Source organism: Podarcis erhardii (genome assembly GCF_964252035.2).
Source record: "Podarcis erhardii genome assembly, chromosome: 1".
Classification (NCBI taxonomy): Eukaryota; Metazoa; Chordata; class Lepidosauria; order Squamata; family Lacertidae; genus Podarcis; species Podarcis erhardii.
Genome location: NC_138497.1, coordinates 91853935 through 91880723, shown reverse-complemented (window position 1 = coordinate 91880723; position 26789 = coordinate 91853935). Strand labels below are relative to the sequence as shown.

Below are 26789 nucleotides of genomic sequence, written 5' to 3'. Positions count from 1 at the left end.
ATGTGAGTGTTTTCCATTCATGTATGACAGGGTTTGAATCTCCCCAATCTTAACTCCTTCAGTATCTGCTGTCTGCCAGATTGCACATACTAGAAGATCTAGAATCAGAAGAAATAATTGGCAGCCCTGACTTATGTCCCCAGACAACTTAATAAGATCCAAAATAGATTCCATGGTGACAGTTTTGGAACTGGATGGAAATACCGTAACTAAATCCATTACGTTCAGTCCAGAGATAGCATGAATGCTGAGAGTGTGATACAGAAAATTCCCGAGCAGTCAAATGCTTTCTCTGCAGGGAAGGTGTCAGCACCTGATTACTACAGCAAAGACCTCAATAAACTGCCTTAAATTGTCAAGTTCCTGCCTTGAAGGACAAAATCCACTGGGCTAGGTATAGCAGACCTAGGATTGCTAGGGTTTGAAAAGTTCTCTTTTAGTTGAAATATACCTTCTAGGTCCAGTACGGTATTTGCTTCAGGATCAATTAATGTGAACTTTTATTCATGTGTTTATTTACAGTAATTTATAAATGTCTTGAGGGTTTAAAAAACCACACAACTCTACATGCTATAGAATGTAAAAATAATAAACAAAATAATTAAAACAAGCATACAACACTAACCTGGTAAAATCACAGTATAACAGCATGTAAAAACCAATAAAAACAGGATTTCAATTAATTCAAACAAATAAAAACAGTGTTCAGTATTATGGATCGGGGAAGGCCTGGAGGGAAAGAAGTCTTTACAAGAAAAACCTCTGGTACAATGTAGGCTCAATCATGAGTCACAAAGGCCTGAATTTGGATCTCATTTCTGCCTACCCAACTCAAGAGAATGATTTGGGGGAGGTTCTGTTCTCTGTTCCTCACCTTCTTCCCTGCCCCCCATATGTATGGTACAATTCCCAAACCTATTCCAGTGTTTTCCCCCTCTTCCACTTCTAGGGCAGGTGCCCCCATATAATTCAGTTGGGAACTCTAGCAAGGGCGTAAGAAATCACTTTGGACATGAAAATGAATGGAGTGCTGGAAGGGTGAGAAGTGTGTTTAAGAAAAAGGAAAAGCTTTCCCAGCTAAAATCTGGATTGAAGACAGAACTTGATGAATAAATTGTGTGTAAAATAAAAGTTTGAAAAGGTCTGTTCTTGATGTGAAGAAGATCTTATAGGGAGTCAAACAAGCAAGACTCATGTGTGGGACTCTTCTGCTCATATTGGTGTTCAGAGACTTACTGCCTCTAACAGTGGAGTCAATATAATGACCACTGTGAAAACCTTAAATGGCTAAGGAAAAGATACCTCCCTATAGCAATTAGATAGAGACTGCAGTAAGGAGCCTAACAGCTGCTAACACTTTCCTTACAACAGTCATTTCTTAGCAAGCTGGCTATTGATTGCTCCACAGTCTCCAGAACCTTGTACTTTGCTGTCTTCCCGCTTTTGATGCCCTTTGTTCTTTAGATCTCAGCCTGGAAGCTGTTAACCATCAGCGCTTACTGTCAGGCTACAGCACACCCTGATTATAAATCTGTAAGTTGTCCCCCTTCTTCCTTTTCTTGCTTGTTTTCTGATCCTCATCCTTTCCCAGCTAATTATAGGACTAATCTTCCACACATTGGAAACTGCTATTAGAAACTGACAATAGCTACCCCACCTTCAAAAACTGAATATTTTTTAAAAGAGGGGTGCTAATTTGGAGATCTGCATCATCCCACTTTCATCTGTAGGAAACATATTTTGTAAGAATATGTCTTTTAAAATTATGTATTTGCATACAACCTGGGAAGTAAAATCAGTCTCATTCCACTTAGTTTTCTTATTTTGGAATGCATTTGATTATTCCCTTGCTGCTTGTGCTATGTTTTGTCTTTGCTTTTATGATTGATCTTTTAAGGCAGTGATTTTCAACTAGTGTGCTGTGGCACCCTGGGGTGCCTTGAATGATGGTCAGGGTGCCGTGGGCAACACTGGCCTCTGTCCCTCCCTCCCTCCCTCCTCTGATGCCCTCTTGAGTCTCTGCCTCCCAAAGGCTTGCACAGCTGTTTATTGCAGCAACCCTGGCTATGAGCTCCAGAAGCTAATGGTGCCTCTGGGAGGCACCTCTCTCTGGGACTGGGCAGCTCAGAGACCAGGGGTGGCAGTAGCAGCTGCCCAGAGGATTCTCAAGGAGAGGGGAGAAGGCTGTGGGAAGACTTCATGAGGGTGTTCGAAAAAGGGTGAGAGGCTGCCAGCTCTGCAGGCAAGGGGTGACATACAGTAACTGGACTCCTGAGCCCCACAGGGGTGCCACAGAAAGAATGCAGTTTGTTAAGGGAGCTGTGGACTCAAAAGGGTTGAAAACCTCTGTTTTAAGCGATTATACAGTGGTACCTCAGGTTAAGAACTTAATTCGTTCCAGAGATCCGTTCTTAACCTGAAACTGTTCTTAACCTGAGGTACCACTTTAGCTAATGGGGCCTCCTGCTGCCGCTGCATGATTTCTGTTCTTATCCTGAAGCAAAGTTCTTAACCCAAGGTACTATTTCTGGGTTAGCGGAGTCTGTAACCTGAAGCGTCTGTAACCCGAGGTACCACTGTAATTGTATTGTTACATGCCACTCCAATCTCTGCTGAGAGGTAGCAAAACACTTGCCCAGGGTCATGTTTCCATTGTGAATTCAGGGCATGGCAGAGGCTGTAGTGTTTAAGATAGATGGTTTATTTTATACCTATATAAACCTGAATCTACACACAGAGAAAGAAAATCCACAACATTACATCTCCAGAGAGTCTCTCTTTGCTTCTCCCACAGCTTCAGCCAGCTTGAGTCCAGATCAGCCAGCCATGCTCCTCAGTCTCTGGGTTACAGTCTCTCCAGTCAGCACCCAAGATAGTTTTGACCTTTGTTCTTCTCCTCCTTCCCAGCACACCTCTTGCCAAAATCCCAAGCCTCTTGTAAAGACACTTTTCTCCGTCAGCCTTCCATCATCACTTTGGTAACCTGCCAATTCTCCTGCTCTGCTAACTCCTCAGAGCTGGGTGGAGAGGGCAGCTCTTTTGCATGGCCAATGGCCCTTAACGGCCCAGGACTCTTCTTTAAGGCTATGCGCTTAACTAGCCTGGCCAGGCTGGTTTGCATGAGCCTCCTTGTCTGGCACAGTTATGCAGCTTGCATTTTCCCTTCCTATCCTAAATATTAGCTAGATTCCGACATTCATTAATTTCTTAGGTTTAGATCCCGTCCCCGTCCCCGTCCCCCCCCCCCCCTTATGGCAGTATTTGAATTGCTAGTTTGCTCCTAGCAATTTGCTCCTTTCTCTGGCAGGAAGGCAGGATACAATGCAATAAAAATGTCTTTTTTATAAAAAAAACCAAACCCAGCTCCAATTAAGTCTCCACCTATGTCACCTACACTATGTACCCAGAAGTTCAACAGGACATACACTTGCCCCGATTGCACTTTCTCCCCAGAAAAGGAAACTTATTGCCCGCCCCCGTGAGTTTTCCCCACCAGCCAACCCTCCTTTAAAGTTTAGACACCCTGAGCAGTCTGGGCTGAGGGCGCAAGGTGGGTTTGGAAGCGCGACCCTAAAGCAGGCTCCCTCTTCAGTCAGTCCTATTAATGGCACATGATACTCCCCACGAAGTGTGCTTTCCTCTCCCCCCCCCCCTTTAAATTTCATGCTCCGAAATATCTCTCTGTGTGTAAAAGAGAGAGAGAGAGAGAATTGGACATCGCAACATAAATCCGCGCTAAGTCAGCTTGAGCATGAGTATCTCTCCGCCCCGGTTCCTTCAAGCACCAAGCTGCTGAGGGGCCCGAAGGAGGCGGCTGAGGCGACGCCTTTCCTCCTGACCTCGGGCCAACAGTTGCTCGCCGGAGCGCGCTCTCCCTGACGGGCACGCGCCTTCCTGAACGCCCAAGGCGAGCGCGGGCAAGTACCGTAAGCTATAACGGGGAAAGTGTGCGAAGGAAGATGGGGTGTCTTGTGAGGGGAGGGGGCTGCGGGCCTTGCCAGCAAAAGGGGCAGGAGCGGAGCATGTTGGTCTCTTAGGGGCAGAGGAAAGGGCGCGGGGTGGGGGGCAGAGTTCGGCCGGGCTTCCTCGCCGGCGCTTATTTATACTTGACTACAGCTAGTGATACTTTGGTTTGATACTGCAGCTCCTCGAAGTTAAAAAAAATAATGCATTGTTGTGTGGTGGTGAACTGTTTCTTTTGAACAGCTGGGGAGGGAGCTCCCCTCCCCACCTTCACTCCAACCCCGGGCTGTGTGTGTGTCTAATAATATTGGTTTGTGGAGAGGAATGCTTGTCTCCTTTCAGTCTGTGGGGCTTTCTGCCCCTCCCTCAGCTCGTTTTTGAGGAGGTGGTTAAAGGGAGAAAAAGAAAGAATTGGAGGCGGGGAGAGAGCTGCGTGCAACTTTTATTTCTCTTATAAAGAGCTCTGTTCTTCCTGTTCCCTCCAGCTTGTTGTGTTTATTATATGGGGTGAGGGGAAGGGGGGGGGAGAGATGGGATGGAAACTGTGCCGTCCTCCAATCCCCCCCCTTTCATTTCCCCTTCTCTCCGTTTGCATATCTTTGTAAGGATGGGTTTCAAGTTCAACCATCTGGGACTTGTCTTTGATGGCTGCAAGGAATAGGCAGTGCTCAGTTTCTAACTAAGGAGGCACAACTCCTGGCTGTCAATATCTGCTCCTCCCCAATCCTACTTGCGTGGCAGCTGCTTACAGTTGTTTATTGGTGAGGGAATGCACTCCCTTCTCTGTTGTTGTCATCTTTTGCTCCACAGCTGAGCCCTGGCATGGGGAGAGGGAGAGGAAAAAGATTGAGGGTTGTACTACAGGGCCATAGGGCATTCACTGGGTTTTAGTTTATGTTACTGGGACATTAGGAGGAAACAGGCCAGACCCTTTTAACAAACTGCCTACAGCCACCCCTCTTCCCCTTAATGGAAAGGAGGGGACAGTGGAGGAGCAACACTGTTGGTTTTGAAACAGGCGTTTTGTATCCTGCTTGCCTCTCTGTTGGGAAACAGGCAGTGACATCCTATTAATCGGAAGGAAATCTGAAACCATCGCAGCCAGGAGTACAAAAATAAAGTGCCATAAGAGTCGACCTGCAAACTGTGACTTGACACTTTCTGTTAACTAATGCAGAACAGTTGTCTGCTTTTAAATCTGCCAGGATCGTAGCCTGTGCTTTGTAATATATTCTGTAGAACTTTATAGTGGTATAGCATGCTTTCCAGTTATCTAAATAAGCCTGTGAAGCTGAGAAACAGTACTTGCCCAAGACCATTTGGTGATTTATAGCTAAATGGACATGCAACTCCTTCCAAGCTCTGTTTCTCTTGACTCTGCTCTCCCTTATTGATGCTTGGTCCAGACTTCCAGTGCTTGTCAAGCTTTCCGCTGTACTTAGAGGAATCCTAATTCCTAACCAGTGTTAGAAACTGAGATGTGAAAGCTAGGAGCTAAATAGCACCTTAAACCTAGGTTATGGGTGCAACAGCAGAATGTCTAGGTGCACTTTTTTTATAACAAAAATACAAAGCTGAAAATGAATGAACTGCAGCTAAAATATGTTCATTTTTCACGTGGTCTAGTCCTTCCCCTGCTCACCCCCCTAATATTCTTAAGAGGGTCTCTTCTCCAGCCTTTAGAGCAGGGGTAGGCAACCTAAGGCCCATGGGCTGGATGCAGCCCAATTGCCTTCTCAATCCAGCCTGCGGACAGTCCGAGAATCAGCGTGTTTTTACATGAGTAGAATGTGTCCTTCTATTTAAAATGCATCTCTGGGTTATTTGTGGGGCATAGGAATTCGTTCATCCTCCCCCCCCCAAAAAAATAGTCCGGCCCACCACATGGTCTGAGGGAGGGTAGACCAGCCTACAGCTGGAAAAGGTTGCTGGCCGCTGCTTTAGAGAGTAGCTGGAAGTGGGGAGACAGAAAAAGGTCTTCCTTTCCTTCCACTCTGCAGTTTAAATCTGAAATCTTAGGCACAGTACTGTGCCCAGAGCTCAGAAACTGCTCACACTAATGAAATTCCCTGTCACAAAATGTGCCTATAACAATGGGAGTTTTGAACACTGCTCCTAACAATTTATATGTGTGTTTTCTCACATTCAGGCTTTCTCCTTTCTCTTTCTCTTTCTCTTTCTCTTCCCCTTGCTCTGTTCTTTTCTCCAATATCTGATTTATATGGTTAGGTCTTTGGTGGCAGGCACCTATCAATTTTTGCTTGTGATGTAAGGTGCCATGTACATTGATGGTGGTATATGAGCAATAGTAATGTAACCACTGTGGTGACTTTTGTCCTTAATGTTAAGTATCTTATTGCAATCTCTCTATAACCATATGTCAGGAGTGCTCTGATGGTGTTTCCTGCTTGGCAGGGGGTTGGACTTGATGGCCCTTGTGGTCTCTTCCAACTCTATGATTCTATGATTCTATAAAGATCTCTGTTCTCTGATTACAAACGACTTCAGATTGAATCACTGCCTACCAATGAAAGGAGGGCCAACAAGCAGGGCCTCAGATGCTGTTTTTAAGGAATGGGCAGGTTCATACAGTTCATACAAAGATTCTTTCAAACTACCTGCTCACAAAAACCATTTAAGGCTTTATAGAGTAAAACCAGCAGTTTGGAGTGGGTCTAGAAATGCAGTGTTAACCAGTGGAACTGCTACATAATCATCTTAAATAAATAATATAGGGCTTGACTTTTGATTGGCAATCATCTTGGTGTTAGGTGTAGCAACCTTAAAAGCAAACAGAGAGGAAACTGATATACTTATACTATACTGTACTCAGTTATTTACTGTCACTTTGGGTAGTTCTACCTTAGCAATGATAAAGAGTTCTCCTTAAGAGAAGAAACCAGTTGGAAATTTTTTGTGCAACTACAACCTTTCTACTTCCTATGTTGTCTTATCACTGGAACTATTAGGCATTACATGTATTGCAGCTCTGGAATGAGCTGACCCATGTTGAATATTTTCTAAAAATTCCCTGAGCAAAACACTTTAGCTTGTGTCCAAGTCTGTGGATTCCCCCACCCCCACCCCGCAATCAGAGTGTTGCTTCCTTAATTTCTTGACATCCTTTTACCACCTGTGAATTTATCTGCACAAAGCAACTTTGGCCTTGGTTATGTTATATGTGCTTGGTACATCCAGACTTGATTACTGTAATATACCGTATTTTTTGCTCTATAAGACTCACTTTTTCCCTCCTAAAAAGTAAGGGGAAATGTGCGTGTGTCTTATGGAGCGAATGCAGGCTGCGCAGCTATCACAGAAGCCAGAACAGCAAGAGGGATTGCTGCTTTCGCTGCACAGCAGTCCCTCTTGCTGTTCTGGCTTCTGGGATTCAGAATATTTTTTTTCTTGTTTTCCTCCTCCCAAAACTAGGTGCGTCTTATGGTCTGGTGCATCTTATAGAGCGAAAAATACGGTACTCTACATGGGGCTGCCTGTAAGAACATAGATGGCTGCCTTGAACCATGCCGAGATATGGTCTACTTTGCCCAGTATTTTCTATTCTGATTTGCAGTGCTGTCTGGGATCTTAGCAAAGTGTTTTCACATAGCATGCATCATCATCATTATTTTTCTGGAGATGTCAGGGACTGAATCCTGAAACCTTCTATATGCAAAGTGTGTGCCGTACCACTGTGCTGTGGTCTATTCCTATAGAAGCCAAAAGTTTATTTGTTAGCAGGTATCTAATTAGTAAAGGAAGTATGTGTTCTTTTCTTGAACATAGCAAGTGGATTATCTAACAAGGGGGCAGCCCCACCCTACATAACTGATCACAAGACATGCACACCATTTGAATGGCAATGCCCATCAACTTGGGCCCCCTTTCAAATATTGTATTGGGGGGGGGGGGGATGAAGGGACCTCAGCTCCAGAAAACTTCACAAAGTGGTTCAAATCTTTCTAGGAGCCAACTCTCTCAGAAAGGAAAGTATGCTTACTGATTATTTGTGTATGCTAACATAAGAAATCCACTGTGGATGGATGCCCCATTAAAAATGGTGACATGTTAAATGGCATGTCTAGAGAGTTTGACTACTAACTAGAAGTTTCAGTTCCAATTTGGGCAGCAAACCTAACCACATGTTAACACATTTGACTAGGTATATAGCCAAACTCGCAGTGCCCAGGGGATGGTAAGAGATCCAGCATACAGTGACTAATTATTATAGCAAAGAACCTGAAATTATCCAAAGGTTTATGTGATTAGAACATTCTTGGCCACTGTTGCTTTGCCAAAATGGAAGCCAAAAACTGGTTTTACAGGATGATTTTGTGCAGTGTATTATCCTTTGAGCAAACAGTGTAAGGTTTTGTTTGTTTTTCAAATCAGAAAAGTAGTACCAGTAATTCTTGATGAATTCAAACTATTTATTTCTCCATTTCTCTGCTCTGTCTCTACTAAGTCAAAGTGCTTTCTCTCCTAATCTAGGATGCAGTCCTGACCCAGCTTACCTGGAAGTAAGCCCCATTTAATTCAGTTGGACTTACCGTATTTTTCGCCCTATAGGACGCACTTTTTCCCCTCCAAAAATGAAGGGGAAATGTGTGTGCATCCTATGGGGTGAATGCAGGCTTTCGCTGAAGCCTGGAGAGCGAGAGGGGTCAGTGCGCACCGACCCCTCTCGCTCTCCAGGCTTCAGGAAGCTATCCGCAAGCCTTGCAAGCCCGGTGGGAGTTCCCGCAGGCTCGCAAGGCTTGCGGGCAGCAGCCTGCAGCCTGAAGCATGGGGCGCCCTCCGGAGGGCGCCCCGTGCTTCGCACAGGTGTCCGCAAGCCTTGCGAGCCCGGCAGGAGTTCCCGCGGGCTCGCAAGGCTTGCGGGCAGCAGCTTGCAGCCCACAAGCTCGGGGGACAGCGGGGAGGCACAGCACCGCCATCCCGCTGTTCCCCGACCTGGTTTGGAGGCTGCCAGCCCCACAAGCTCGGGGGACAGATATCCGCAAGCCTAGGGAGACCGGTGGGACTTCCCGCCGGGCTCCCTAGGCTTGCGGATAGCAGTCTGTTCTGGGGGCTGGGGTCGGGGGAGGCTCGGGCATCCCCTGCCCCAGCCCCGCACCTGGGGGAAAAATAAATTTCCCCCCTTTATTTCCCCCCAAAAAACTAGATGCGTCCTATGGGCTGGTGCGTCCTATAGGGCGAAAAATACGGTACTTCTGAGTTAGATATGGTTAGGACTGTCCTGTCCTTGCACCTTGTCTGTTCAATATTTCTTAATTCTGTTCTCTCTTTGAGTCCCCTTTCACACATTTCTTGATTACTGCATTGAACTTTCACTGTCAAAATCTCCTCTATTTCTTTTTCTTTCTGAAAAATATAATTTTAATTTTTTGTTATGACAATAAACTATAATAATATTTAACAAACTTTGGAGTGCTGCTGTTCTTGTCACATTACCCATTTTCCTCTTTGAGTTTGTACTTCTGTTGCAAATAATAGAATCATCATCAAAACATTAATGAATCTGTGGAGGCACGTCTCTCTGTAGTAACTTCTCTACTTCCGCAGGCTCAAATAATAAGAATTGTTTCCATTGTTGTAGAACTGTCTTTAACGTTTGGCTCCTGGACAGAGTTGTTTTTATTTTATTTAATCAATGAGAGAAGTTTCAGTAAAGCCAGTGTAAGTCTACAGATATGAGACTCACAGTGCATCATGGTGCATGAGTTAACTTGTATCATAAAACCCTTAGATAACCAGTTTGAACCTAGCAACATTTTGGTCATTTCTGGAAGTTCTAGCATTCTAGTATGTTCCATCAACCATCTTTGTTTTCTTGACTTTCTCTTCCTGTACTCAGGTTAGGACTGTGATACTCTGGAGAAATCTTTTTGACATGGGTATGCCTTCCAGCTAACCCAGGGATGAAAAGAAAAACAGAAGAGTATTCATGGAAGCCAGTACTACAGAGCAAATCTTCTCCATGTGACCGATTCAAGCATGCCTGCTGCATCTGCAGGGGGTTTCTTTATGTTTATGGTGGACGGCAAAATACTAGCTTGAATGATTTCTGGCGATACAAGATAGGTAAGTTTTCCTGTTCACCTAATAATAATAATAATAATAATAATAATAATAACAATAATAATAATAAGTTTTATTTGAATCCTACCCATTTGACTGGGTTGCTCCAACAAATTATAAAAACACAGTAAAACATCAAACATTAAAAACTTTCCTATAGAGAGCTGTCTTCAGATGTTGTCTAAAAGTAATATATTGTAGTTACATGTATCATTATGCCACTGACTAAACCAAATCTACATGCTGTATTCACACAAACCTGTTTTTCTTCTGGTGGTAACAATTATCCCGAGACAACCTGATGAAATTTCCACCAGATTCTTTCTATAGCAGATTCCTGCCCCCCCCCAATCCAAGTAAACAAAGTAAGATTAATGAATAAACTTTATCACCCTAACAAGATTACAATAATAATAATGATCGTTATGTGGATTCTTCATTCAAGCCCACCTTTATGGAAAGCTAACACAAACCTTTTCCACATATGAAAATAAAAATAATGTAGAAGTATTATGATAACTACCTGAGGCACTTGCAGGCAAATGTTTTTGTTTTTCTGGTAAACCATACCCTTGGTTTCCTGTGTTGATAAGGAAAAGTGAACATACCTGTTCAGAAACCATTGCTGTTTCTCTTGTGTGATCCAGTGCAACAGCTTTTATGTCATTACCATTTCAGAAACTAGGAGAATGCTGAGTTTATATCAAGTCACAGGGTAGTAGGCCATGGGATAAATACACAGTTTAATTACACATTATCAAAAATCGAGCTGCTGCCAAAATGTCATATGTCCAGTCCACGCTGCCTCTATAACATATAGTAAAATATATACATTTCCTTGCTGCTGTTCTACATCAGCTGACACTGGAGGGACAGGAAGTCCCACTGCATTCTCATGCTAAGCAAGTTAAACTATGGTTATGGAGGGAAAGGATGAAACTTGGTAAGTGGTGACTGGTTTTGGTGGCAGCCCATATTTCTGATGTGCATTTTCTGCCTCAGGCATGTGTTTTGTCTGTGGCCAGCAACTGTTTGAGAGAGACTCAATAAAATGCAAACCGAGACTGCATTTGTCCAGTAACATACATCCTTTTTAACAGACAAGTCTTGTTGGAGACTAGTGCAAGCAGATGGAGCCAGTATTTTCCAGCGCTGCAGACTGGCCATTGTGAAACTTGTCCATAGAGCTGAAGCTCTTGCCTTGTTTTCTAATACACAGGGACCCATAGGTATCCACTTCAATGCATCACAGAGGATGACAGTCCATGTTTTACTTGCTTAATCTCTGTGGAATTTTAACAGAGCTTGATATAAATAACTGCTCCATGGTGGGAGAAAGACAGGTTAGGTGATTTCATGGGTCCCTTTCACATCTTGACAATCTTAATCAAAACACTTTCTAGGGAATAATGAATGGGAGAGACTGGAAAACTCAGAAGATGGCCCTGAAGAACTGGAGGAGCACACAATGGTGGATTATCAGGCAAGTTTGAATTGATTTGTTGTTGTTGTTGTTTAGTCATTTAGTCGTGTCCGACTCTTCGTGACCCCATGGACCAGAGCACGCCAGGCACTCCTGTCTTCCACTGCCTCCAGCAGTTTGGTCAGACTCATGTTTGTAGCTTCGAGAACACTGTCCAACCATCTCGTCCTCTGTCGTCCCCTTCTTCTTGTGCCCTCCATCTTTCCCAACATCAGGGTCTTTTCCAGGGAGTCTTCTCTTCTCATGAGGTGGCCAAAGTATTGGAGCCTCAGCTTCAGGATCTGTCCTTGCAGTGAGCACTCAGGGCTGATTTCCTTAAGAATGGATAGGTTTGATCTTCTTGCAGCCCATGGGAATCTCAAGAATCTCCTCCAGCACCATAATTCAAAAGCATCAATTCTTCGGCGATCAGCCTTCTTTATGGTTTGAATTGATTTAGTCCTGTACAATACAATAACTAGTTCTTCTTTGCTACTGTGGACTCAGCTATACAGCTGCAAATATAATGTTTTAAGTGTATTTTAAGTGCATTATGCAAATGTGACACTAGATGGTGAGCTTATGGCAAATTCAATATATTTTTCAAGACACTTCTTAAAAAAGCATTTTCACAGTGTTTTGTATATGTGTCTAGATTCCACCTGTCATTTCCCCATTATAGTCTGTGTGGCTGGTGCTGTTCTGTAGTTTAGTTTCCTGTTCTGCTCAGACTTCTGCTTCAGGGTAAGAATCTCTATTCCCTTCTTCCTGCAGCAGCAAAAATATCCAGCCCCCCCCCCCCCGAGAAACTGCTGGGTATGTGTAACACTTGTATTCCTACAGGTCAGGTAACTGTTGTTAGCAGAAAGAACTCTAGAAGGGGAGGGAACAACCCTTCTTTCCTAGAGAGATTCTGCTACTGTGTTCTTTGAGGGCCTCCTTTCAGTGATCACATTTTTGAGACATAAACCTATAAATACAAAGTGTGATTGAACAAACACACACTTGCAAACATATGTATGGTTGTTGTTTTTCTTTAACTAAATTAGGGAGTGGGTAGTGTTATTATTGGAGTAAGATGATAGTTTGCTGTTCTCCTTTTAGGTGAAATAAGGTGAACAAGCATTTGGTTTGCTGTTCTCCTTTTAGGTGAAATAAGGTGAACAAGCATTTGGTTTGCTGTTCTCCTTTTAGGTGAAATAAGGAACAGAGTACCATGGTTTTTTTGCAGGTGGCTTTTTTTGGCATATTGTTCTCTCTTAGTGACAAGGTTGTTTCGTTGAGAGGGAATGACAATGAAACAGCCAGTCAGCTGTAGGAGGACATTCCTTTCAGTAACGTTATTCAATTTATTTTTACCTACTAGGGTTGATTTAAATATTAGAAACCTTACAGCTGGCCTATGTGGAAGCTGTCAAAAACCACATCTATGTGGTGCTCTGGCTGGCAGGCAGACACTTTAAAAACATCTTATCTTGTGTGTCAGCTTAGTACGTGCAGCATCTGCCATGTTCCTCAGTTATCTTTGTGACTGCTGACACTACCCATTTTAAATGTTACACCTGATGCGTTTCTGCAGCCTCTGTGGAGGTAACATAACATTTCAAATCAGCCCCAAGTATATGTCCCACAAATCAATTTGCACAGCCCCCTTAAAAGATGTGCCTCAAAATTATTATTTGTTCAGTAGACATTATAGATACCCCCAACAATAGTGTATTTAAAATATTTTTGTCATTCCTACAGGCCAAACATGAGGAAACTCACATTTGGGCCACTCTATCTGGCACTTACTTAGGCATGCTGGCCACATGACCCGGAAGCTGTACGCCGGCTCCCTCGGCCAATAAAGCGAGATGAGCGCCGTAACCCCAGAGTTGGTCACGACTGGACCTAATGGTCAGGGGTCCCCTTACCTTTTTTATCTGGCACTTAAGCTCTCTTAGCCCTCTCCCCTCACTGGCACTGCTCCGTGCCCTGTCTTTCTTTTCCCCATGATAATGCCTCTTGCTTGCCTGGCATTTTGCATTACAGGAATGTAGCCCTCCTGTCAAATCCATTGCCCCACTGGCTTTGCCCTCTCATCACCACCGGCATGTGGTCCCCAAAAGTTGCTCACGAGGGAATGTAGCCTCGGGCTGAAAAGGGTTCTCCACTCTGGCTGTAGGCTTTAACACCTTGCAGAAAGGTTCATTGTCAACAAATATTGTAATAAATGTTCTGTGACCACAGTACTATCCCCCCGAAGTGGCTATTGGGATCTGCCTTAGTAAGCAAGCCTTTTGGATTTAATTCTGTGTGTTCAATATTTAAGTGTGCTTGCAATCACAAAAGTTGGCATAGCCCATTCTGCGCCTCTCTCCATTGAAACATACAACATTCACTTCTGAGGATTCATTGCAGGTCGGACTGGAGTATGGTTTTAGCTTCTTTGGGGGGGGGGTATGTATGTGTAGAGCATGGTGCATGGGACCATTACTCCTTCCATATGTCTGTTGCTGGAGTGCAGCTTAGATTGTGATTTGAAATTTACAATGAATTCACTTGATTGCATTTGACTTTGGAAGATACAAGTATGTTTTACAAGAAAATCATTATTTTACTTTCAGGGTATCCTCTATATCTTTGGTGGAATGGTGGATTCTGCTTTCACACTGAGAAAGAATCCTCTTTGGATGTATGACACTGGTATGGAACTAGACAAGCAACATCTTTAAACAGGATTGCATATAGATTTGATAACTATGTAGGTAGGGCAGCCTGTTTGGGTGGAGTAGACAGGTGAGAATCTTTTGACATGCCTTGTTTGCCAGTATATCTGCCTGAGCTTGCTTGAAGCATCAGATTTCCAGTCAAGTTCCAGTAAGATCAATAGTCAATCCATTTGAAGTATAGAATGTTTTAACATTTCAGGTAAACGTATCTATGGAAAAAGAAACACCAGGCTATTTAACAAGAAGCTTCCCCCATGTCATTCACTATAGGATTATTCACAGCAAAACTACCCAGCAAAAGTACAGGAGCAAGAGGAGGTTGAGAAATCCACTTAACTACCTTTGTGTTGGAATCAATGTTTCACTAAACACAAATTTAGTAATTCAGCTATATATTTGTGACAGAACACTGAGTATTAGGGGCCAGGACAGTCCTAGCATTCTTCCATTTGTTGATCATGTCTTTTCTGTATAGTTGGCAGTGATCACTGCACATCTGATCAGTTCCTGGGAACCATGAATTGCAGCCAGAAGCCTCAAGCCAATTTAATGGCATACTAATACCTTTCAAACATTACAGAAGAGATATAGTTGGCTTGTGTCTGAGAACCAGGGGTCTGCTCTTTTGCTATAGTGTATGCAAAACATTTCTTAGGTCCAGGCCTCATGAGAAAGCAAGATGAGATCTCTGCATATTCCCAAGGATGGTGGGTGGGGACACAAAGCCTTACCAGCCAATACTATAACATCATAACAACAGTACATTCATCATCTTCTTTGGATTGGGGACAATAAATATGGTTGTATTTTTTGACCATAGGAAGCTGAGTCTGATCAGTGGTTTGTCCCATCCAATATTGTCTATCCTGGTTCAAAGTGGCTCCCCCAGGTCTCTTTTTGCCATGATATCAGATTTTTTTTTAAAATAACTGAATATACCTAGGATTGAACCTGTAGCATTAAATATGCAAGACACTGAGCCATGGGTACTTCTTATTTTTTGCCAGTGTCACTTCTGACAAACACTGTTGAGATGCTACTTTGGGGCGATATTTATGACAGATGAAAGCTACCTTAGTTGCTGTTAAGGACTGAACAACTTTCTTGGTTCCCATCTCCACAGTTCAATGGGCCTTGCATGACATTACAAATAGAGCAGGAGTTCCCTCTTGTGGTTAGTATTGTAACTGATATTTTATTGAAACTGCAGATTCAGCTAAGTGGATGGACCGCCAACTCACAGCAGGGCAGAGTGAGGTAAGAAATTTGGAAAATAGAAATGTGTGAATCATACATGAAACATGTTGCTTTGTTGATCCAACAGCTTGCTTAGGAATATGTTCTGAAAACTGTTCCAGACTGGGTTCATCCAGGGAAACGCAGCAGCAGAGTAATTTTATGCTGTTGGTATCACTTTTTCACTGTAAGGGGAGGGATACTTATTTCCTCTATATTCTTAAATCATCTATATAGCATGTATATTTTTGGATCTTAAAATAGGAGTGGTGTATCACTTGGCCTTTGTCAATACAGGGAAGGAAGAAATTTCCAACAGCTTTCATCCCCTGCAGCCTCTGGCACCCTTCAAAATCTGCTTTGAAGGGTCCCCCAGCACACTGGAGCATATTACAGTGGTACCTCGATGCTTCAGGTTACAGACTCCGCTAACCCAGAAATAGTACCTCAGGTTAAGAACTTTGCTTCAGGATGAGAACAGAAATCGTGCTGCGGGAGGCCTTATGTATATAGGTACTAAAGAATATTTTGGTGAAAACCAGGCATACCATTTGGAAGCATGCGGCACTAGGGAAGTGTAGGCTGCCACACTTCATGAAGACAAGCACACACAACCAAGAGCTTAGGTTCAGGCAGCTCTTAACATCAAGGATCAAGGTCTTGTGTGGTGGGGGCAGCCTGTACTTGTTCCTTCAAGTTTAGAACTACCTTCCCTCCTAAGCAGCAGCAGTAGTAGTAGTAGTGATGCAAGGGGCTTAGTCAAAGGGTGAACAGAGGCAGCCTTGCCTTTCCAACTTTTACTCCTGTGAAACGGTACCAGAGCTTTACTTCTATGTTGTAAAGAGCTTCCAGGCTGCTTTCATCCTCCATCAGACACACTTTGTCCTAACCAGCTTTGCAAACAGTGCTGTATTATCACTTTTTTCAGGGGGAAAGCACTTTGAAGACTCACTATCAAACAAACCTGAGTCACAGCCTCAACTATGACGTAATTGCCACTTTTAACATGCAGGTCAACTATTTGCTAATCCATCCTTTTCTGAGAGGGGTTTATTTTCCTAGATGATGCCCTTCTCTATAATTAGGATGGTTTCTTCTGGTGGAAACATTACATGGACACAATACATTTCTTGCACTTCATTGCACTAGCTATTTATTATTAGAAGTGCTCCTACTGCTCATTCTGGACTTGAATTTTCTGTTACCTAATTTTTATAGTAGTAGGGGATTCTGGAGTAGAGTGACCATGTAACTAACTCTGCCTTCCTGGGTAGAAATGTTTGGAAAGTATGCCCTTTCCAGAGGCACCACCATGCTTGCTTATGCAGTGCAATGGAATATGAGTAACTCTCATGGCTGTTCATTGCTTTTTTTCTACTCCTTCAATTGATAACAAGCCCCTGTCCCATACCCATCAAGTGGTTGTATGAACAGAAATGCTCAGTGGTATTTCAGGTTAAGAACATAATTTGTTCTGGAGGTCCGTTCTTAACCTGAAACTGTTCTTAACCTGAGGTACCACTTTAGCTAATGGGGCCTCCTGCTGCCAGTGCACAATTTCTGTTCTCATCCTGAAGCAAAGTTCTTAACTCGAGGTACCATTTCTGGGTTAGAGGAGTCTGTAACCTGAAGTGTCTGTAACCTGAAGCATCTGTAACCTGAGGTACCACTGTACCGATGTTCATAAAGGTGTCTGTTAGTGGTGTTTTACAAGGCCAGTGTGAATGCATTTTTAAGTGGAAGTAGTAAGGGGGGGGGAGTCTGCTTGGATAGATGTGATGGCAACAACTGTTAATGGTAGTTCTTTCATTACTATCCTCTCTGCAGGGAACGGCTCCAGTTAATCGGAAGGGCCACAGTGCAGTTGTCTACAAAGGCATCATGTACATGTATGGCGGATACGTTGACCTTAAGGGTGCTTCTCAAGAATTCTGGACTTTATGTCTAAGTAAGTTGAGCTTTCTCTGTAGGCATGTTACTGCAACCCAGCAGTGAGGGCTTGTGTCCTTATTAGGCTTATCGGGCATCCTCCTTGGGCTGTGGTGTGATTTGGCCCAAACTGCAGCCACCACTTGGTGTCATACGGCATCAGCCATGGGACAGACAGGTAAACCTGCAGGGCCATCTTGAAAATGAATAATTGGTAGTATACTCTATGTGCACTTCCAATTGTTGCTTTCCAGCTGCTGGTAGAATTTTGCACTTTTTCTGTCACCCTACCCACCTGTCAAAGAGGTATTTTGTGTGTGTGTGTGTGTGTGTGTGTGTGTGTTTCGAATTCAGCAACCACCCAATTAGTTAGAAAGGAAAGAGCTAGAAATTCCTTTGATTCTTTGCAGCCACAGCTTGAATTTAAGAGTGTACTTTGGGTTCTTCCTTTGAAACTCAATCCCCTGATGTCATGTGACTGGCAGTTGGACAGTTCTGTCAAAGTGGCCAGCAGTGGGTAGGGGAATTTTGGATCCTGCTCCCCATCCATACTGAAGTGGCTGGTGGTTATGATACAAAACCCTTTTGAAATGTCTAGAATGAAAATGCAATCCTGTAGCTGGCTTCGGCTCCATGTTTATCTGGGTATTGAATTAAACCAGGGATGGGGGAACTTATGGGGGAGCTTATGGACCAAATATGACCTTTCAAGCCTCTCTACCTGGTCCCCTAGACTCTTCCCAGGCCACACATCTAAGAGTCCTGCTCCATGCCCTCCTCAAATGCTTATGCCTGTCTGGAATGTGTAACGGCAACAGGATGTCATTTACATGCCCTGAAGGAGGATGGCGTATATGTAGAAACCTCTAACTTTGTATTCCTGTGGTAAAGGCACTTGTGAAGGAGTACTTTGCAGGATTAAACCCTCCTGCTCTCCATTGAGAAAGGGGACAAGACACAACTTCTTCCCCTGCTCCCCTCCCAACCGTATGTTTAGTTAGGTTTTGCAAACCCTTATTAAACATTAGCTCACCACCTGAAATGATTTGGATCTGGGGAACTGTGCACAGCCTTTAGTCACATCTGTTGATTTTTGTCTCTGGTCCTACCCCACTGGCATGCAAGCCCCAGAAGAGAACGTAGATATTGGGCTGGAAAAGGTTCCCTGCCCCTATGTTGAAAAAGAAATGGACTGTAATCTTCTTCCTTCAGATAAAAAACAGTGGACACCAGCTGTATCTTACGGTGGTAGCCCAGGCCCTCGACATGGCCACTCAGCTGTGGTTCATGGCAACAACATGTACTTGTTTGGAGGGCTGATGGGTCTGAATGAACAAAAGGACTTCTGGAAGTGGGATTTCATGGCTGCCAACTGGTCTAGTATCAGAACGAGGTAAAAATCTTTTGAGAGCTATTCACCAGCAGTTTCAGTAAGCTGTAGTTTTGAGAATGGAGTAGATAAAACTACCCAAAATTAGAAAGCTTAAAAATATGTGTGTCTCGGGGAGCTAGGCAGCTATGACGGCTGCCTCTGAGGGATGTGGATTAAGCTGTATTTGTACTTTGTGGAACAGCTAGTTGGTTTCCTTTCTAACGTGGGGTAGGGAATGTGTGGTGCTCTGGATGTTGTGGGACTCCCAACCCCCATCAGCCCCAACTAGTGTGTCCAGTTCATTGGGGATGGTGGGAGTTGTAGTCTAGCAACATCCAGAGGGTCAAAAGTTCCCCACCTCTGCTTATAAGCTGTTGAACTCATGCTTTAATAATGCACATGTTCACATCATTCTAGTCACATTCTCTGTGATCCAAAGAACGCTGTTGAAAAGCAGAAGGCATTTCTAATGCACTTCTTGGGCAAGGTCTCCTGTGGTGTAGTGGTTAAGAGCCGTAGACTCGTAATCTGGTAAACTGGGTTCGATTCCCCGCTCCTCCACATGCAGCTGCTGGGTGACCTTGGGCTAGTCACACTTCTCTGAAGTCTCTCAGCCCCACTCACCTCACAGAGTGTTTGTTGTGGGGGAGGAAGAGAAAGGAGAATGTTAGCCGCTTTGAGACTCCTTCGGGTAGTGATAAAGCGGGATATCAAATCCAAACTCTTCTTCTTCTTATTCTTCCTGTTCTGGAAGAGGCTGCCGTGGGAAGTCAGGCCCTGATATGCAAAACTACTGGTACAATGCTGTGATAAGGGAGGATTACATTTATATACTGAGCCACACATTTCTGGCAGAATCAGGCAGAGACTTTTTGAGGAGGTACCTTTTTAAAATTAGGGCAGTTTCACAAATGTTTGTACTTTTTAAAAGAAAGTATATTCAACTTGCATAATGATCCGTAACTGTCAATTTAGGGAGCATTATATATTCAGATACCTTCATTCAGTGCAGTTCCTTCTAAATTATGTAATTAATGATGCTGTATAATGCTGACCAAACAGAAACTAAAATCCTACCTCATTTTCATCAGCATAAACATTACTGATCTGTGTTCCTTGTTCTCTGTTGTGCTTGTGTTTAGTCACGGGCCTCCTAAAGTGGTGGGACACTCAGCTTTAATATTTGAAGATTCCATGCTGCTCTTTGGTGGAGGAATTTCTAATACCAGGCCAAGCAGTATTCTGTGGAAATACCATTTTCCATCTCAGATGTGGAAACAACTGGCTAGAACAACAGAACCTTCATCCAAAGCTTTTCACTGCATGTTGGGGATTGGATATGGCTTCCAAGGGATTGCTGGTTCTTCAAGGAAGTCACTCAGCTATTTGCATCAAAAAGAAATGGGTTGTTCAAAGCTACTGGCCATCTCTAAGCAGCATGCCTGTTTCTGTGAGTATATTCACCAGGAGCCCTCATACCAAACATTCAGCAATGACGGTAGCACTGAAATTGAAATGAAAACATTTTACCTGTCTCGGGAGGAGCCAGGATTTTGCTCACGCCAAACCACTTCGAGTTCAGAACTGAGTGCAAATGAGAAAGCATGCATATTGTCTGAGAGAGAGAGAACATCCAACCTAAACCTACCAAGCGAACAGGAGTTTGCCACTCTTGACTTTACAGAGGAAAATGCAAGCTTCATTGATCTGACACCTGCTTCTGTGGACATTTGCAAGTCTTCTGCCTCCATGGACATAAGTGAGTCTTCTGCTGTGCTGCTGCTTATTGGAGGTAAACCTTTGTCAAGTTCCTCTTCAATTTCATTTTGGCAAATGGAGCTAGACAAAATTTAAATGGTGCATATACACACACTAAGGAGTGAGAACAAAAATACACCCTGTTGTATTTTACCCATTTTGTCATGAAACCAAAATGTCATGTGAATATGAAGTATTTAAGTATTTGAGAATGACAGCGTTACCACTTCATGGAGCCACTCACTCAGGGAAACAAACCATGCTGCTATTTTCAATGAATTGGTTTGGGCCTGCATACTTGGATTAAGCAGCTTCATTGTGAATGCAGAAAAAGCATCCAGTAAACCTGCTGCTTATTCCTACAGCTAATTATTTTATTTATATAGAGCAGAGCTGTTCAAATTGTGGCCCATGGTGGTCTGCAGCATGGCTCTGGATTTGTAGTTGAAGATGGAACATCAATAGTCGTGTTGATTTTTAATTGTTTTTTATGCCTTATATTGTATTCTTACTGAATTACAATTTGAAATCTATGGCATATGAATTGGAATACAATATACAGAAAACAAAAGGAACAATAAAAATACAATTAAAAATCATACTGCAGCCAGCCTAGCACATTACAGTTGCTACAACAGCACAAAAATCCTTAATCAGTCTACCAAGACTCTCCGCAACCTTCAAGTGGTCCATGAGAAAATGTTTTGGAAGCACTGCTTTAAAGGTGTACATAAGGGCATGTTTAAACCAGTGGACAACTTAGTTCATAGCTGCTTTGCCATACCACTTGAATCTACATCACTCCATCATCTCTATAGAATGACTCCTAGAAAAAGAACCAAAATTAACTTAATTCCCCTGTAGTTAAGCAGGCTTCTGCCTCAGCCAGGGAAGGGTTAATGGGCAGAGTGCACAGATGTGCATACACTCACTCCATCCTTCCCCAGTAGCTAGGCTTTGGGTGAGGGGAGGGTGTCCCCCCTTTCTGCCAGTCTATTGGAAGATGTGATCTACTTGGAGTTTAGGTGGGGAAATGAGATAATCTCCCCCTAGCTTTTTTCAAAACCAATTGCAGAAGGGGTATGTGCATGCCACAGCTGGGGCTTTGAGCCCCACACTGGGGTATATATGTTCGTGCATTGCAATGGGTTGGACTGTATGACCCTTGTGGTCCCTTCCAACTCTACAATTCTATGATTCTATAGTAACTGAATTTTATGCTGAAAATCAATTCTAGTGCTTGTTTGGGAGTATCACAGTACTTTGCTGGTCCCCAAGGAAGGATATTTTTTTGTTTGGCCATTCCCACTGGTGAATCTTGAAATCTGCTGTGCTCAGAGATGGAAAATGGTCCCTTGAAGTTAACCTTTCCTGACATTTGCCAGAAAACAAGATTACAAAGTACACAGCTATTGTAAAAGCTTGCTGTATGCCTTATCAGTTTCAGAAGTGCTGCTCTTCAAATTGTCTTTAAAAGTTTAGCTGCCACTAAACAGCACATGGTGAGCTTTATAAGTGATCTTATTTTTATATTTTTAGACTTTGACATTTATTTTTTATGATAAAACTACATAAAATTATATTACTATGTTTTTGTGATTAAACTATATAAGCATCATTTTTTGTATGTATGCTGTTTGTATCTGAGAAGCAATGCATGATTGATGAAGGATTTAAAGTTGGACAATAATTACAAAAGCATATATTATTAAATTGTTGGCAATATGGCTGGTTATTAGTCGCCATTTGATTTAGACTTAATGTGGCACTTTGCCTGTAGCAATTATGTGAAAACACTTTTAAGAATCAGTGTACCCCTTTAGAATGAAGTGGAGGTCAAATTTGTTGATCTAATAAGCAATATGGATTCTGGAATAAAATTTAAGGCCTAATTCTAGGTCAGCAAGTCAATTAATTCACTTTCCAGACAAAATTGTGAGTAGAAATCTTAAGACTGAACTTCTCTCCTTGGGTGCAACTATTACTTGCTATCATTCATATGAGAGGTCAGCAGAAAATAGTGTGTTGTCAGTTCTGTATGAGAAACACAGAACTTCATCCAAGACAAGGGGGGCTGCCAGGGATAGGCAAAAATACAGGAATGAAGCAGATTGTCTGCACATTGCAAAATTATTGTAAAAGAAAAACAGGTAGAGGCAGTCATTTTGCACAGTTGTGTTATATTTAGAAATAAACTACAACAGTTTGTGACTGATTCCAAGTGGACTACAAATCACAGTTCCCATATACAGATGTTCAGTTCAGTGCAGTTATTGTATAGCACAGTTTATATATGTTATCATGAAACAGTGTTCCTTATATATAATACTTTAAAAAACAAATAAGTTATACTCAGAGCTAGTGTCAAGCTCTACATCATTTAAAAAGAATTACAAATACAGCAGTTAGTGGGTGTGATTTTTTAAAAAACAAACAAAATACTCTAACTCAAAATAATAAATCTTACATACTTTAAAGTAAGTTTGTCCAGTTGAGGGAAGTAAGAGGATAAACAAATCAGTCACCAAACCTTTCTGCTGGGGTGCTGCAGTAGAATGCTCCCTATTCTCTGATGAATGCGGAATGCCATACCTCCCCCAGGTCCATCAATTTCACAGTTAGAAAAAAGTTGAACATTTTGCTCCAGGATGATGACTGTTGCTATTCAGTGTTTGCACCAGAGAACAAAATAGCCATAATCACTAGTGAAACACAAGGTCTAGCTCACCAGATAGATAGATAGATAGATAGATAGGAGTGAGCCTCCTTACAAACTCTACTGTGCATGTACTGTAACATACAAGATGTGTGGTCTACAGACTCTACACAGAGGCATGATTCTCCATTGGCTTTACACATGTATAGGACTCCATCTAAAGCTGTTGCTTCACACATTACTGGTTTGGGGAGCTGGAGGCCAAGGCTGGCACTTATTCCTTTAGCATGTAGATAGGATTGCCATTTGGTAAATGTATGAACTCTAAGCATGGTCAGCCCATAAACTAGTTTATGAGCAGTTGCTGTAAACAAAAGTACAATTCTACATGCATTGGGCCAGGGTTGGGGAATTTGTGGCTCTTCAGATGTCTCACTTGTAGTCCAGCAACATCTAAAGGGCACCAGGTTCCACACCCCTGCAATAGGCAGAACAAAAGCTACTTTCCAAGCATTTCTCAATATGGTGGTTGCTCTCAACCAGCACAATCCTTCTAACATCAGGTAACAGTAATCTGCAAATATGCCGTCAACCTTAATTAACCCCTAAAGCCAGTGTCTTATAGCCAAATGCTCAGGTGAGCAACTTTACTGCTTACCTCCACTGACACATATTACATTTATGAAAGACTGAGTTCCCTCTGTGATAACTGCACCTTTCATATGACAGTGTTTGCATGACACAATAAGCATTATTTCTTTTGTACAACGCAACCATTGAATACTGATGACATCTCATCATGAACTGCATGGCAATAACAAGGGCTATATACCACACCCAGTTTCTTACTGTGAACAGGAATAGGCATTTGTTTCTAGGAAAAAGACTGTCTACTTTGCAAGACATGTAGGTTCACCGTTAAATAAAATATAAATATAGATCATGAGATCTGTGTCTTGCACAGTATTCCTCCATCAGTCAAATGAATAATCAATTTTGGCTATATATTTTTTAAAATACATTTGATAGCTATAGTGGTCAGCAATATTGCAGTCTAAGACTTTCTAGTAACTCAGAATTTTACAGTAGTGGAAATGAGAACAATTTCTTACATCTGAGCATCTCTCCATTTTTCCTTTGTTTTTGGCTTGGCTTGCATAGGACTCTAAATCACGCAGAGTAACATAAATTTTGTTGTTAAGTAATCATTCTCTAACAACCCTAACATGCAACATTTTAGAAACTAGCTATACCTGCAATCTAGGAAACTCAATGAAGTTTCACTAACATTCTAGATAGCAAACCGTTGATTAACCTTTCTTCTACTTCCACTCTCTTGTAATCGGGGGTATATTAAAAAATAATTACTGTAGCATCTAAAATACACTCTTCTGTTAAAATTACTGATAAAACTCATGTGGTGATTTGGATTTTACCTCCAGATTGTTTGAAATGGTTTAGGCAGTTTCCTCTCCAGTTTGCTGATAGTAATGAAGGATATCTCAAAGGCAAATGCTAGTCTGATGCATCTTGCAGATAGGAGTTCAGCTACTGGTAAAGGTGAAATGTTCAGATCTACACTCAGAGCCTACTTTAAACATGAAACTTGGTCCTCACAATGCTACACATAAAAAGCATTGCAACTGCTCTTATTTCAAAAGCAGCAATTAACAAGTAAAGAATGGGGAAAGGGAAGGGTGATAAAGCTGTTCATAGTGTATTGGTTCATTAGCCTGTGTCAACCCACCACCAAAACAAGGAAGGTTTCTTGCACCATAAAATGGCTTCTTGAAACAGATACAACACTAAATAAATCAAGTTTAAGAGAACTTGCTCCAATTCTTTTAACCTACCCTTCCAACTGGGCAGCAAGTTGAGAGCCATTTTGGGAAGATAAAGATGATCACATTTCTCCTTTTTTTGTCTTTTTTGAAAACCAAAAGAATAAAGTTATTTTTTGAACATTAACAATAGAATCGTGTCCTAACCAATAACTGTGTCCTACCAAGTTTTATTGTTTGCTCTCAATGCCCACGGAGAAACTGGTCCACAAAAAAATAAATAAATGCTAAGCATGAGTTAAACTTGGGATTCACGTAGTTCCACCAATGAACAGCAATTTCCCTGAGTTTGTAGTAGAAAAATATTTCCCCACTAGTCCAAAACTATTAGCACTTCAATATACTGAGGGAGACTCTCTCACTAAATGTCCACTCACTGGTCTAATTTGAAGAAGATAGGTGAACTACTGGAATGTGTCTGAACAAGACTAGAAAATCAAGATGTAAAACCTGCCAATTGCAACCTCATTTGAAGAAAAAAATTGTAGTGGAACATAGGAAAAAGGCAGTAATTCCAATTAGTCTGTACTTATAGTACAGAAATCAGCTATTGACAAGTTCATAGAACATACCTTAAAACAATTTTCAGTTTCGTTGGAAGGAACTTTCCAAACAGAAGCCAGTGAAAAGCTGCAAGGGAACATGCCTTTCCATTCTGACTCTCTTCTTCAGCAGAAGTTTACACACTAGCAGTATTTTAGACACATGTTATAGAGAATGGGACAAAATGTGGAACAGTTACACTCACACACTATGGTAGCCTAAAAGTGTTTGGTAGAAAATTGCTTTGCCTCTTTGACTAGAGAGAGCAGAACCTGCCAGTTGGGTAACCTATCGGGGTGCTGCATATTCAGTTTCTTTCATACATGGTAAGCAAAAGTGCAAAGTCTAGAAAGTGGATTAAGGCCAAGAACATTCGACAGATATCAGTACAAAAGAAGATTCAAAGGAGATGTTAAGAAAGAAGAGCTTGCTCTATAAAAACACCATTAGCACTACTTGCTTTTTATAGCAACAACCAGCAGGTGGCCTTAGAAGTTCCTATCCTCCCCACTACTAACTCGTTCATCACAGTGATGACTTTATTTACACCCCTAAAGCAGCAAAGAGCTTTATAGACAAAAGCACTGCTATGGATGGAAACCTTGCAGATTTCATTACGCGTCAGAATGTGTTCCAGTGTACTTTACAAAAGGTGCTCAGGCTTCCCAGCAGCTCTTCATACTAGATTTCCAGTTGCATGAATCCACAGTAAAACTGCCAGGCATTTTGCTTTAACCATGGTCTGAGCATGGGTCAATTCCAGGTTAAGTCCTTTCCAGGAGCACGTTGCAGAGGCTAGGAAGATGAGACTCTGTCAAAGCTCAGAGTTCAGTGGTAAGTAAACATTTCGGCCTTGTTGTAACATCTTCTGCAGCAGGGCTGAAATGAAAGCAACACATAATCTGTGTGGGAGATTTAAGGGGAGGGTCCTACTCAGAAGAGGGGTCCTGCAACTGAATGAACTCAGCCAATCAATTCAATAACCTGATGGGAGAGTAAACAATTCCAAACGAGGTAAGGTAATTCTATCAGAGCCAATGCAGTGTTATTTTACATGGGAAACACCAAGGGTAAATATTGTAATGATCAAATTAAGAGCTGTCCGCTATTAGTAGAATCATCTTTGCTACATACAGCCAACAATGATAAAACTTTACTAGTATCTGCAGTGAAGTGCATATGCTGATAAGCGGAATGCCTACAATGCTCACTTCTGACAAAATGCCCCAGTAGT

General features: G+C 42.3%; 2 protein-coding genes across 2 annotated transcripts in view; one reads left to right on the top strand and one right to left on the bottom strand.

The window, feature by feature from the left end:
* The first annotated feature begins 3595 nt into the window (after window positions 1-3595).
* On the top strand, window positions 3596-22133 carry LOC309336751 (leucine-zipper-like transcriptional regulator 1 homolog). Its single transcript, XM_081853022.1, has 8 exons — window positions 3596-3926; window positions 9821-10047; window positions 11448-11527; window positions 14116-14194; window positions 15431-15477; window positions 17284-17404; window positions 18598-18778; window positions 19900-22133. The coding sequence occupies exons 2-8, from the start codon at window positions 9885-9887 to the stop codon at window positions 20609-20611; spliced, it is 1383 nt and encodes a 460-aa protein (XP_081709148.1). The 5' UTR covers window positions 3596-3926; window positions 9821-9884; the 3' UTR covers window positions 20612-22133.
* A 545-nt stretch (window positions 22134-22678) lies between these two features.
* Window positions 22679-26789, bottom strand: part of EPB41L5 (erythrocyte membrane protein band 4.1 like 5) — a 55691-nt gene continuing 51580 nt past the window's right edge. Inside the window, exon 26 of the mRNA XM_081852725.1 lies at window positions 22679-26434. Coding sequence (XP_081708851.1) covers window positions 26377-26434 — 58 coding nt within the window. The 3' untranslated portion in view covers window positions 22679-26376. The remainder of the gene's footprint in view (window positions 26435-26789) is intronic.